We start from the raw sequence: 13875 nt of genomic DNA, 5'->3' as shown, positions 1-13875 counted from the left end.
TAATCTGTGTCAAAATACCTCATAAATGTACCATTGAAATGTATCAGTGTAACATGGCGCAGCATGAAAATGAGAATTTCTGCAAGGAACTGTATATTGATTATCGATTCTGCCTCAACGCCCCCCTGCTGGTCGAGCCGTGGAACTGCAACAACACAAGTAACTTTCTCCACCAAACCCCTCTTTTCTTTCATTGATCATTTATTAAACTTTGTTTGACATAGGAAATAGAAAATATACTTACAGAGAGTCAGACAGAAAGAGGAAACCATGCAAATACTCTACATGTGGAATCACGACGAGCAGAACTGGAAACGACTCACGAATCAAACGACATGAGAGCTGCAGTGGGTTTGCTCTCCACAGTTTGCCGTGGCAAAGGAGTCAGAGTTGAAGCCGTAGTGAAGCAGGGGTGTCTGTGGTGTGTGTGGGGGTGGAAGGACACATGCAGGTCGATTTATACAATGAGCTGATATCACATTTATATACAGAGGAGCAGGAATGCGACTCAGCCAAACATTCGCACAAACGCGCACACAAGTTAGTGTTCCTGGAAGATCTGCTGACTGTTGCATATTTACATTTGGGAGTAGTTTGTCGGTCTTGGGCCGCCGCGCTTACTGGTGAGAGGAAGAAGAAGTAGAAGAAGAAGAAGAAGGACACCATTGCAGCTGACGTCATCTGCACCTGTCTTCTAAAATAATGGAAATTAAACGTGTTGCTCTTTGGACCAGGAAACAAGTGGACATAAACTGCCAGTGGGAGGGAAAAACACAACCAAATGTGTGGACAGTGTCCTACCAGGAAAGACAATCTAGCTGTACATATGACTACTCACCCTGAAAATAAAGTGAATTGCGTCTCAAAGGTCAGAAGAAAAAAATCACATTGTGTTTTATTGCCTATTAGGAAGAAGGAAGTGTTTCTTTTTATGGCCGCTGTTTGGGTATGTGTAACTTTTACTGTGCATATCGGTAGAGAAAAAAACAAAAGAAAAATCTATAAAAAGATGCAAAGAAAGGACTCGAAGGATGAAAGAGGAACATAGGGGTAACGTTTCTAATTTAACATGGCAGTAGTACAGATGGGCCTGAAAGCGCATTCTCCCTTACTGCCAGCAGGCGGCGACTCCTTTGGGTTGAAACGGAAGTCAGTCGGTGTTGAAGTCTAAAAGAACTGCTGACCCCACTGGGATTTAATGGGTTACATTAAATCCCAGTGGGGTGTACAGAAGCAAAAATAATTCTCTAAATCCATTTATGGTCTGAAGCACAATCTACACACCACAGTGGCATTTTGTCTCTTTTAATGAGCAGTTTTTAGCTTCGTGAACTAAGAATATCAATAGGTTCTTCAAGCAAATTAACATGTATCGAAAGGCGAAGCCACAACCACAGATAGTTGCATAATTAACTTTCTGTCAGCACCTTGAAGGTCACAGATTAGCCCTTTTTGTGGATTAGGATGTTTTTAGCACACAAAATGACTTCCCTGAGTCTCATTTCTGGTCAGTAACACAGGAACAGAGGCTTCATTATTTTGTTTAAAGTTGAAAGTGCATTCATGAGTCTGTGCACTATAAGGGTGATTGTGCAAAAAAAAAAAAAAAGCATATATTTTTTTGTTGATAGACAGAATAAATTGTGAAAAAGTATTTTTTTTAATTACAGTATTATTATTATGATTTTCCTTTATTTTTTCTTCATTAAATGGGACTGAACCTTGACCTGACACCTCTAACCAGCTATATTATCTTCAAGCAATCGTGAAAGCAGTGGGGTTCTTATGCTTTTGTGAACCGATCAGCTTGATTCTTCTCCAAAAATTGACAAAAACACTAAGACTTTTCTTCTCCTCTAACGCAACACAAAACCGAATAAACACATTTCCGAACCTGACAAACTACTCATGTAAGGCTGTGATAATACTTGCATTATTACTGTAAACGTGTAAAAAATAAAGATACGCATTTTGAAGGATGCGGAGACAAGTCGGCATGGATGGATCCCCCAAAGCGCCGTGTTTCAGTTCGGCTACAGCTGAGTCAACATCCCTCTGCTTCAACATCGGCTAATAGGAAGCACAAACTATTAAATGGCGATATGCAGCCTCTACCAGCTTCTACAAACATGCTACTCCCACTGTGACCCGTTATACCAGCATGTCTCAGTGGTCCTACAATCTGCTCTGACTGTTGCAGAGCTCCTTTTGCTCTGTCCTTTTAGTCCTTCAGCCTGTGTGTATGTGTGTTGGACCAAAGAGTCTGAAAGCAAAATGTCGTTTTTTGAAAAGAACAAAAAAAGCAAAAACTACCACTTGTGTACTCCTCACTCTGAAAAGCATCAGTCGTTCCACTTTGCAAGGAGCACCGAGCGATCGCGTCTCGACGCTTCAGCAGGGGCGAAGGCTCTGCTTGGAGGCGCATCCACGGCGATGGTTCTAGCCTCCAGCCGCCGGGCCGCTTCGAGCGAACAGGTCCACTGCGACGGAGACTTTAATCTGTCCCGCGGCGCTCCGTCTGCTGGAGGGGGGACGTGGCAGCTTAGCTGTTCCTCTCTTCTGTGTCTCGCTGGGCCGAGGCGGAGGAGCTGCGGCTGTCCTCTGCGTCTTCTTCGTCTGCGGAAAAAGTGGACGTTCACACTCTGGACCAAGCAAACTACGCCTCCTGTGTTTTCTTCCTCCATTTGGAAAAGCCACTGGACTCAGTTAATGACCCGGCTGTGCTATTGTAGGCCTTGACATCCCATAGGAATGCAAGTTATTCATCAATGAAGTGAACTAAAGTTAACTGAGTTCATCCATCGGCTAACAATTCATTGATACGCGGCCCTTACCTTAAAAACTTTAATTTTATCTTTTATCAAAAGGACTAACTGTAATTTTTTTTAATCTGCTGAATTAAAAACAACAAAAAGGCCAGTATTACGTGTCTTCCATTTTATAGCACCATCAGGTAAGTATGTCAACAACGGTTGTTTGTTTTTTTAAAAAAAAGTTACATATGTCAAATACGACTTAAAACAAATTTTACATTGCAATTTAACGTCTTGAAATTGAGCTTTTGTCCCTTTAAGAAACTCCTGCTCTTTCCGAAACTCCATCTTTAGGAAGTCATCCTATTTTAACGACGCTTTCACCGCCGTTGCTCTGAGACGTGGCTCGTACAATGAGCTCAGCTGTTGCACAGCTCCACCAGGTGTCTGCTAATTGCCGTCGGCTAGTCTGAAGGAACTGAGTGAGGAAGTGGTCGGATCTGGGGCTCTCTGTGAAGTGTAAGCTTGGAAACCTCAGGTACGAGGAGGAGCTGTGCCTCGAAGGCAATACTAGGTCCAACCAAGCGTTTTGCACAGCTGAATGGTTGCTACGGGAGATTACAATCAAAGCAACACTCAAGGGATTTTTTATTATTATTTATTTTTTGATGAAGGGAATAACATTACATAATGTAAACCTCAGAAAAGTAGTGTTTATATATATATATATATATATATATGCAAATGTAATAAAGCCCCTTTAACATTATTGTCTGTCTGTCTGATCTGGACTGAAACAGAGACAAAGTGGATTAATTTACCGCCTCCTCCAGCGTTGATGTGCAGCTGGGACAGAGACAGGGTGAGGGGCAGCTCTCGCCCGTCAGGGTCGGTGGGACTCTGCAGGATGTCGTGCAGGGCGTTCCGGCGGCCCGTCCTGCCGGAGGCGATGAAGTCCGCATACGTGCTCTCAACGTCAGACATCTTTCGCGCATTGTTCGGACAGCAACACCTGGAAGAAGGCCGCCTGGATCTTCAACACGGGCACCGCAAGAGTGTTTGACTCAGCAGTAAAACAGCAGGAATTTGTTGTCGTGTAACTTCCCGTGGAATCATTTCAGGGGTTTTGTTCTCTAAAATTATTATGCTTTAAAAATGAAGTGTGTGTTTCTGAGCCACCATAAGTTAACTTAGAATTGAGGAGCGAGAGGAAATATGACAATATTTTCAAAATTTGATTCACCAAAAAAAATCTGAAAATTGTGACACGCCTTCACTGTATCATGAGGCCCTTTTACTCTGACACCCCTAAATAAAAACCGTCTAGAAAATGTTCACATAGGGGCGGCCAACAGCAGAGGCTACCTGCCCATGACAACAACCACTCACTCAGCACCCATTGCAAACATGAAGAAATATGTTCTTAGAAATTGGATGCTATGGGAAAACTAAAAACTTTGTATTACTGTATTAACTTACAAGCAACTTTTCACCAAGCTATTGGGAGGTTGTTTTAAATCAACAATTATTGAATATTGACTAAAAACAATAACAAGTATTAGTTCCACTTATAAGGAGACATTTTCCCCATGTTATAAAGGAAAACAATTGCCAGTAGAGTAGGGAATATTCCGGGTTTGGTGTTTTTGCAGTGCATGGACAGGGAGGGCTGGTTAGAGTGGACTGAAAACCTACAAGACTCTTGGAGAAACATCCAATAAACTCTAATAAAATACAATAAATGTGTCAGAAGGACTTAAAACACAATTTTAACTCAACATGCAAAGCTGGGTGACACATGAAAGACGTGCATGAAATCAGAAGCAAATGTATTATTATTATTATTCATTTTTTAAAGTTTATTCTTCATTTTATCTATTTTAACATCGTTTTTCTTTCCTCTTGCCTTATGTCGTCCTATGACAGACAGTCCGCATGCAAGGTATCAAAAAGGAAGAGAAAGAAGGTGAGACGATGAGAAATGTGAATCATAAACGCCTAGCAAGGCTGAAAACCCAACTCCAAATCAGCTGCACCGACGGAAGTGGCCATATTTGTGGGAGGTCGCCGATGAAATCCCATCAGGACCTCGAAGGAGAAGATTTGACGGCGTTTCAAGGCCTGCTTTGAAACGCGCCTTACCTTTTACAGACAAAGCCACCGCAGCGAACGACCCGCAGCTACATTTTCGTCGGACGTGACTCCAGGACGCGGAGCGCGAGCGGCCGACGTCACATCAAAGGATCCACATAAACAAACCAAAACGCAAGGCAAAGCTGGAAGCAGTGAGTACCAAATACCCCGCGGGGTTGGGGCGAGGGGGCGGAATAGTCCCAGCACTGCGCACGCTGAGCAACGCGAGCAGTCACGGCATTTCGGACCGGAATCACATCAATAAGGACGCTTTAAACAAAAAGAAAAAAAAAAGAAGAAGTCCTCGGCGTATCCTCTCTGGACGCTGCATCTTCCTCCTTTCCAGCCAATTAGCGGGCGGCAAGCCGCGTCTGCGCGCTGATTGGACAGGACACACACAAAAGGATGCAGAGGAGAGAGCGGAGAGCGGCACTGAGGCTCACGGTGCGTTCAGCGTCATTGTTGAAAAAAAAACAAACAAACAAAAAAAAAGCAATTAGGCCAATCAATGCGTTTCATATTGAGCACAGTGACTGAAAATAGCCAAGCGGTGTGCATTCTAGTGTTTCAAGGATATTGTATCACAACTAAATAGGTTCATTCGGAAAAATTACGCTTTAATTGATAAGAAAAACTGGTAATAAATATGGCCAATAAATATGGCCAAATCTGCCAAAGAGGTATATATTGTGATTATTGTAAGGACTGGTGATTCTGCGGTTTTCCACACCACTGGAATGAAGGGAATTTGTGCGTGATAATCACAGTTAAACTGGAGTGCATGTAACTAAACATATTGAAATTATTTGGATCGTGTTGGCCCGAATATGACTGATGCAATTATTATATTTTCATACAATTTAATTAAAAATACTTGAATAATTAAATATTGTCGTAATTAACTCGATTTTCTTTCAATTGATTTTCAGAAAGGCGTCATGCTTTGGGCCTGTTTGTCTTGCAAAGGGTCCAGAGATGACATTTCATGACAATTGGGGGCCATGTAAACAAAAAGGAGTCAACATTTTAGCAAGTGGTATATTTTCTTTTAATTTGTGGATTTGCTGGCTGCTGTTTTCATGATTATTGTCCTGATTTGTGGCGTCTGAAGTCTTCCAACCTTTCTCCGTTTTGACAACATTTTTGATTTCTTGACTCAGTCACACCTGCTGATGGTCAACAAATCGCTGCATTTCATTTATGATGCCAGTTACTTCTTTATACTGACTATATTCAAATGTAAATGTTTTTGCTCATACCATTGTTGTATAAATAGGTAGATGTACTTACGATAATAATAAGTCAAATGGTATGTTGTAGTAAAAACCAAAAGTAGAAATAATTCAAACATTACACCTGAATGCAACAGAGAGCAGAATATTACAGAATATACTGTAGCTTTATACGTACATTCGTTATATTATAGACTTAATGCGTGGCAGTTTGTGGTGCTTAATCTAAATAGTATGACTTTTAAAAGATCTTTGTTTTCAGGGTGTGTTAAAAAAAGGGGGGGGAATATTGAGTAGTATTGATATTACTTATTACTTTCCTTAGTTTTTAACTGAAGTTGCATTTAATGGTGGGGGGTGTCTATCCTGGAAGAAGAATAACTCTTCTCTGTGTTTTAGCTGAACACAGAAATTACATTCTAAGCGATAAGGGAGAGTTATGAGATAGAGGCAGGATTTTACAAAAAGTCTAAAGTACAAGAATGAAACAGGAAAGTTGTTAAAAAAAGGAAAAAAATTGACTGAAATAAAGACTTTTACCCTTATTATTACAAAAGAGGGTAAACGTCTCACATCTCAATCCAAAGCTACAGAGAATGTTGATTATTATCCTCTTCAGCCACAGGATGGTGCTGCTGTCCATTTAGAATAACAAAGCTTCAGTTCTTGATCCTGCTCGTCTATTACTGCAAAAGCCACAATGTGTGCAAGGCAGTCTCAGCGGATTATGGGGTCTGTCCTCGTAAAAATGCGTAATTAATTATAGAAAATCCTCCTTAAACCCTAAAGTAGGCGGGGTAAACGTTGGGATTATGTAAACTTACTGTCAACACTCAGCCACACGGTGTGAGAAAAATTATGTCCCTATGTGTCCCTGCAACTTGAACGAGGAACGCTTTGCTCGACTTTAATTGCCATTTAGCACTGAAGACCATTTGTGTTTGTTTTGTTTTGTTTTCATGGATCAAAACCAACACAAAATGTCTCCCGGGCCCTCATTAGCCAATCGGGGTTGTCGGTTCTAACGCCAATCGACTCTATTGGTGCTGTTGTCGCTGCATCACAATTTGGAAGACATCAATGAAGCAATATTGTGGGGAATCAGAGTCTTTCGACCTGCATGCATCTTGCTTCCTGTTTCCTCTGTGCTGGCAGCCGTTCTTCTTTCTCTACTCTTATCCTCTTCGCGATTTAGCAATCTCTAATCTGATTAGATGCAGTCAGAAGGTTCAGGACGTAGTCATGATACTGGATTCAGGATTATTTTCTGATCATTTCTGACTGCAACGTGAATGTGTTTAAATGGTATAAATGGACATACATATTAAAGCGCACTAAAAAAAAAAAGGAAGAAGAAACTCAATTTGACAATTTTAATTTCTGAGCTGTAATCAGGACATTCAGACCACACAGGACAATGAAACTCGAATCAGCTTCAACCAGCTGGTCGCCTGCTTTTTTCTGGTCTTTAATGTTTTCACGATGCTTATATTTGCATCTAAGATAAAGCAGGTAAAGTTGGCACCAAGCTGTATCCTAAGACGAGCAACACTTGTAAATATCCACGATTCTCTTTGTGGCGTCTCGGCTGGTTTGCCTTGATTTCCCATGATGCCACACAGTGAAGCAGCGTGTCGGAAGTCTTACCTTGAAACACCTCCGCAGGTCTGCCACCATGTAAAAAAATACTCCAAAACCCAGGAGTGTCTTACAAAGTATGTAGAAACATAACCTAGGCTTCCCCAAATGACTCAAATCGCAGCAATTTTTCTGTATAAAAAGAAAGAAATACAAAATTCTGTAAAAATAATAAAAACAAACAGAAATTCTTCTTATCATTCAGACATTTCATAAAAATAATTTATTTGGGTAATCCTCCCTGACCTAAAGCAGAAAAAGTTTATAATGTCAGACAATAGAGTTGTGCTGTGGGGTTTTTAATGAAGTGTGTGTAGATGTGTGATTTCAGCGGAGCATGCACAGAGTTCTGATTAAGCGCAGGCGTCATGAAACCTCTGGGCAGCGTCTTCCCACGATCACGACGCCTTCCTGAGAGATAAATAAACAAGTTCACTGGAGCAGACAAGTGACTTGCTTAAGGGAATTCATTTTTCAGACGAGGTCGGATGAAACTTTAATGTCACCCACTGAGACGCCGGGTCATTAAAGCAGCGTATCTACACTCGAATACGTGAGCATCGGTTCAGCATACATGCCTCCTCTTTATGTTTGGCAGGACTTTGTAGTTTGGTTGGAGTTAAAATTGCTTCTTTCCGAGGCGTCACAATGTGACATTTTGGAGGAGATGTGCGGTTAATCGGAACATCCGCAGTCATTTCTTGCTCAATGAAGCAAACGGTGCGTATGAGCACAGTGCATTCAAGATTTAGCTTGCCATTGATGCAGTTGGCTGTGGCATTTGAAAATAGCTTTCGGTTGACTGAACAATGAGCTGCTTGACAAAGGGGAACAGAGAGAGAAGACGGACAGGAAGAGACAGGAACGGATATAGACAGAGCCAGATTTGGACAAGTTGAAGAGGATCTGCGTATCCTCTGATTTTGCTCCGTTCAGCTCAATTACAAACTTCTCACTGCCTCCTTTTGTGGTCCGTGCCCGCTGCGTTAGAGGCTTTGTCCCGATTTGGCCTGTGTGTCTGCATTAATTATGTTGTTCCCACTTCAGCACAGAAACAGGAGTTCCTCTCCTCTGTTTTGGAGGCAGAGTGAGATTTGTGCGAGATACGCTGAAGGTGAGACGAGTCGGGAACACAGCTTGTTGGAGCTAAACTTCATTCCATGTTAACAAACTCCAATAATGTGCGATGGTGACAATGATGGATGCCTTCCACAAGGTAGAACAGGCACAGCGGGCAAGTGAAGGTGAACAATCTAAATTTAAAATATCATAAAACGTGACTTAGAATCAACAGGCAAGAGTGGGAACAAACAGGGCATAGGGTACATGAGGATCACTGGAGAAACCAGCAGGAGGTTTCTCCGGGAAACCTGACGACAAAGAAAGAAATAGTAGATACAATTTAAAATAAGTAAGAATGGACAAGTATAAGGTAAAACGGAGACAAAGGGGATCTAAGAACCAGAATAACACAGACAACAATTCATCAAAAGTATAAATGGTTGCAAGTGACAAGTACCGGTACTGGTCAAAACAAGTCTGAGTTCAAAACAAGTCTGACAGAAGGTCATCCGTTGGGGTGCATTGAACGAATGCATTTTAATGTTTTGCACAATGTACATTCAAACGTCCTGCTAGAAAAATAATCTCACCTTCTAAAGGTTTTGTTCCAAGACTGACCTCTATTTAGCTCCATCCATCCATCCATCCATCCATCCATCCATCCATCCATCCATCCATCCATCCATCCATCCATCCATCCATCCATCCATCCATCCATCCATCCATCCATCCATCCACCCACCCACCCACCCACCCATCCATCCATCCATCCATCCATCCATCCATCCATCCATCCATCCATCCATCCATCCATCCATCCATCCATCCATCTTTGCTTAAGAAAAAAGCCTCATTCTCACAGCATAATACTGCCACCACTTTGTGTCACTGTGTTCACGGTGATGTTAATTTTCAACAGCACTCAAAATAATGAACTTCGGTGATTATTACATTAACAAAATAATATCATGTTCTCTTAACACAACGATGTCACGTTTCAAACGGAAACGTGATAAAATCATGTTGGACAAAAAAGACATTCAACAATTTAACGTTCATGAAATGTTATCATGTTGAGATAACATGATTCATTACAGTCAGACTGATCTTGTGCTGAAGACGACGAGCGAGATCATGGGAGATCACGAGAGATCACGAGAGATCACGAGAGATCACAAGAGATCACATGAGGCCATGCCAGATAATCGTTTTGCGTGCCCAGGATAACTCCAGTTGTGAGGAGACTAAATTGTCCTGGCATCAGTTTACTCAAGTCAGTGGCTCACATGTGCTAACATCACATGAAGTGATGATTAGCTGGCAAATAATTAGCGTTTCTCTACCATTTGCACCATTTTCTGCTTGTTTAATCCTTGTGTCAAAATATTGAATTGAGGTGGTCATTGCATTTAAACAAATGTTTCACTCTGCCGTTATACGGTGTGTCTGAGAATAAAGTATTAAAAAAAACATCTCCCCCCCACAGGCAACAGACTTCTTGATGTGGAACAGTGATGTCACTCATCCTGTCTGTGACATCACTGGTGACCGTCTCTGTATTCCCAGATCCCACAGAAAAATTAATTTGCAGTTTTAGGTTTGACCCACAGCAAATATGGCAGAGAAGAATTTCTTGTTCGCGAAAATGAGCATTTTACAGAAGAGATGCGGGAAACTGGAGAAAGAAAACCAGGAGCTTCAACAGACAAAGGAAAACCTTAGGATGAAAATTGAGCATCTCAACAGAAGCAGGAATAATAATGTAAGAAAAACAAAATTTTAACCTTTTGTTGTTTTTTAGTTACACATTAAACTACAGATGCTTGTGCAAATCTAGGAATGTGAGCATTTCCAGCATCAATGTTCAACTCAGCTGTTTTTTGTGTGTGTTATTTGTTTTTCCCTGCAGAGCACTATTGGCACTTAAATACTACAGGATACTGAACTATCTTGTTGCTAATTAAACACTGACTTTAAAGGTTCTGTTTAAACTATTAATTTAAACTACCTTTAGTAAATGAGTTGAATCAACCTTAAAAGCTTTAAATTGGAATAACCTCCAACTGACACATTTGCTTTAAATTGGAGTGACAGAATTACATTGTGCTGAAATAAAGCAAAGTAATCAGGTGGAAATTCTTTCCATGATTTTTTTAAATGTTCATTCAAAGAGTTATTTCTTTGAGTGATGCGTACAAAACGGCTCTGAGGTGAATAGATGTCTTTGTATTCGAAAAAAAGAGCAGAGCTTTGAAAACACGCGAGTTTGACATGCTGTCCCAGCAACTAAAACTTTAGACCAGAACTCTGAATGAGACCAATTTATTTATTTATCGTTTGATTATTTACTGTCCAGTTGAATGCTGAGGCTCCTTCTGCAGAGCACGACTGCTTTCCCAGCTGTTTGTCTTTCCTTATAGCATTCTCTTCCGTCACCAGTGAGTGGCGCTGTTGACACTGGTACCCGAGCCGTCTGTCAGTCTGTCTAGCAGGGATGGGGTAGGAAGTGAGGGAGGGGGTGTTTTAATGTAAGCTAGAGGAGAGAGTGAGAGTGAGAGAGATAGGGAGGGGAAGCACCTCTGCCGCTCTCCTTGTCTCCTCTCCTGTGCGCAGTGCTCCGGCCCGACCGCTCCTACCTTCCCTCCTCATTTTCTCCCCACAGCTGTCTCTCTCTCTCTCTTTCTCTCTCTCTCTCTCCCGTGCACGAGCGCGCGCTCTTTCTCGCCCCTTTCTGATGCTGTCCGTCCTTCTCTCACGCCACCGAGCCGGAGGAAGCCCTCGGCAGGGCTGGAATGACTGACTACCTGTTTTGCGTGGTCTGAATTTTCCAGACGGGGGGGAATTCTGCGCGTCGGCGAAAGGAGGAGAGTCGAGAAGGAAGAAGGGAGGCTCTCCCCAGGGGGAGATTTGATTTTACAGTAAGCACGCGCAATGTCATTCCTGCTTCCTCTGTTCGCTCGTCTCGCGCCTCCCGTCCACGCTGAGGCTTGACGGCGGCAGTGTGTGTGTGTGTGTGTGTGTGTGTGGTGTGTGTGTGTGTGTGGGTGTGTGTGTGTGTGTGTGTGTGTGTGTGTGTGTAGGGGGGATTGGTTGAATATGACAGCCTGTTGGGAATATGGCCGGATGTTGAATTTCGACTTGGAAGTGTACGCCAGATGTTTTTTTTTTTTTGGTGTGATGCAAATTATGCATTTTTTTTTTTCTTGTCTTGTTATGACGTGCTGAAAGAGAAGAGGTATGTTTGCGTTGATCACCCACCCCCTCACCTTATTGCATCTCAGCTGGCCGTGCGAGGCCGAGGTGTGTGTGTGTGTGGGTGTGTGTGTGTGAGAGAGAGAGATGGTGATGGTGGTGGGGGGGCGTCGGGTGACGGAGTGATGATGAGGGCCGGGGGGATGAGAGGGGTTACGGCTGCAGCTGAAAAACGCTATTACTTTGTGATTGACCTAAATATGAGCTATATTCGTGAGATTATCACGCGTGACAGCGGCCCCGGCACGCGCTGGCTGCACGCCTTTGTGCAGCCCTTTGCGTTGGGGGACGTCTGGACGCTGGGAAATGTTGTTTCCATCGGCCATCCCTGAAGCATGTGCACGGTTAAAGTGCGCCCTCGCTGCTTTGTGCGCCGTGGCTCCGGCCTGCCTGTGCGCTCCGTGATGGTCATCTAGAAAACACACTTCCGATGTCTTTGTCATCAGTCGCAGGTTGTTATTTATTTTTTGTTGTTGTTGTTGTTTTTTAAACTTCCTGATTTTGGAGAAATGAATCCCATTCGTCGTGCCTCCAGGATGACTGTGTTTGAAATCTTCACGTTTGCTCTGTGTGACGCCTGTAAACCGGTTTACATGCAGGGCTCTTTGTGTATTCTGGGTTAGCTCTGCCTTTCACTTGGATGTGTTGCATCATGAAGCTCGCACAGCCGCTGTGTAGACTGGGTAATGGGGTCTAAACGGGACGCAAATGTGATGCATAACATGCAAAAATAAAAAATAAAAGAGGGTCATATGCTGGCTTGCAAATATTCACAGTTGATTATCTCGGTCACACTCCATCCACAAGTGTCTTCGATACGGATTTTGGAGCAACACAAAGAAGTGCACGCGTGTGACGTGTAAAGATAACGACGCCTGTCTTTTTTGTGATACCAGGGTATACAGCAACCTTGTCATAATAATCTCCACTGGATTAAGTTGGGTACTTTGATTGGACCAGGATTTTCCATCTCCCCATCAAGTCAAACAGAGGCACCATGATGCTTCCAGCTCCACTATTTTGCACTCGGCCTCGTCTGACCAGAGCATTGTCTTCATTGTGTTCGTAGGGCTTCTGATGGCTTTTCCAAGCATCTTTCCACACTTCCACAAAGCGTATGCTTAATGTTGAATTCTTGCTGTTTAACAACAGAGCTCCAGTTGGGCTTTAAAGTCTTTGCAGATCATCTGTATTTATGCTGAGATAAAAGAAGGTGAAGTCTATTAAGATTCAGGGCTTCACATCAGTGCCAGATTAAAAGATTCTGGACTGCTTTTGAAAAATACTTTGCTTAGATATTCAACGAAACCGTTTCCGAGTCATAAAGTCTTTATATTACTTATGAAAACACAAATTAAGCATGCAAAGTTTTCTTCTTTTTTTTTCTTGCAAAATGATAACTTTAGACTGCAAAATTATTAAAGCACAGTCTGGATTTTATGGCACCCTGTTAGAAAAAAAAAACACTTTAGGATTCATAATTATTGCCCAAATAGTGTGAAAATCTCATCTTGCCTCATTTTAATAATATTGTGTGTACCGTCTCGTTTAATGAGCTGGACTGTTAAATCTCCGATCATATCTGACTCCCAGACAGGCAGAAATCTTATTTATTGAAGATGTAAAATTATGGTAAGTAGACTATTAAAAAAAAAGCAAGTGTTAATCAATACTTGTCAAAGCAAAACTGTCGCCAAGGCAAACTGACAAATATTCCTGACGTTGCGTCCAAATAGGAGACGACTCCAGGCGGCTCTGCTAATCCCAAAACTGGAAAAGTATGAAATTGAGAAAAAGGGCAAAGG

General features: G+C 42.2%; 2 protein-coding genes across 3 annotated transcripts in view; one reads left to right on the top strand and one right to left on the bottom strand.

The window, feature by feature from the left end:
- Positions 1-181: 181 nt before the first annotated feature.
- Positions 182-5216, bottom strand: pkia (cAMP-dependent protein kinase inhibitor alpha). The gene is made up of 3 exons (XM_055032825.1): positions 4896-5216; positions 3575-3765; positions 182-2616 (listed from the first exon to the last, which is right to left on the bottom strand). The coding sequence occupies exons 2-3, from the start codon at positions 3735-3737 to the stop codon at positions 2543-2545; spliced, it is 237 nt and encodes a 78-aa protein (XP_054888800.1). The 5' UTR covers positions 3738-3765; positions 4896-5216; the 3' UTR covers positions 182-2542.
- A 6115-nt stretch (positions 5217-11331) lies between these two features.
- The window catches only part of ctnnd2b (catenin (cadherin-associated protein), delta 2b), a 129952-nt gene continuing 127408 nt past the window's right edge, over positions 11332-13875 (top strand). For both annotated transcript variants that reach the window (XM_055032813.1, XM_055032812.1), the window contains exon 1: positions 11332-11736. The gene's annotated coding sequence lies outside the window, so the exon portion shown is untranslated. The remainder of the gene's footprint in view (positions 11737-13875) is intronic.

This window comes from Poeciliopsis prolifica, unplaced genomic scaffold (assembly GCF_027474105.1).
Source record: "Poeciliopsis prolifica strain line A6 unplaced genomic scaffold, Auburn_PproV2 SCAFFOLD008, whole genome shotgun sequence".
Lineage (NCBI taxonomy): Eukaryota > Metazoa > Chordata > Actinopteri > Cyprinodontiformes > Poeciliidae > Poeciliopsis > Poeciliopsis prolifica.
Note: the sequence above shows the minus strand (reverse complement) of the source record. Positions and strands in the feature narration are given on the sequence as shown.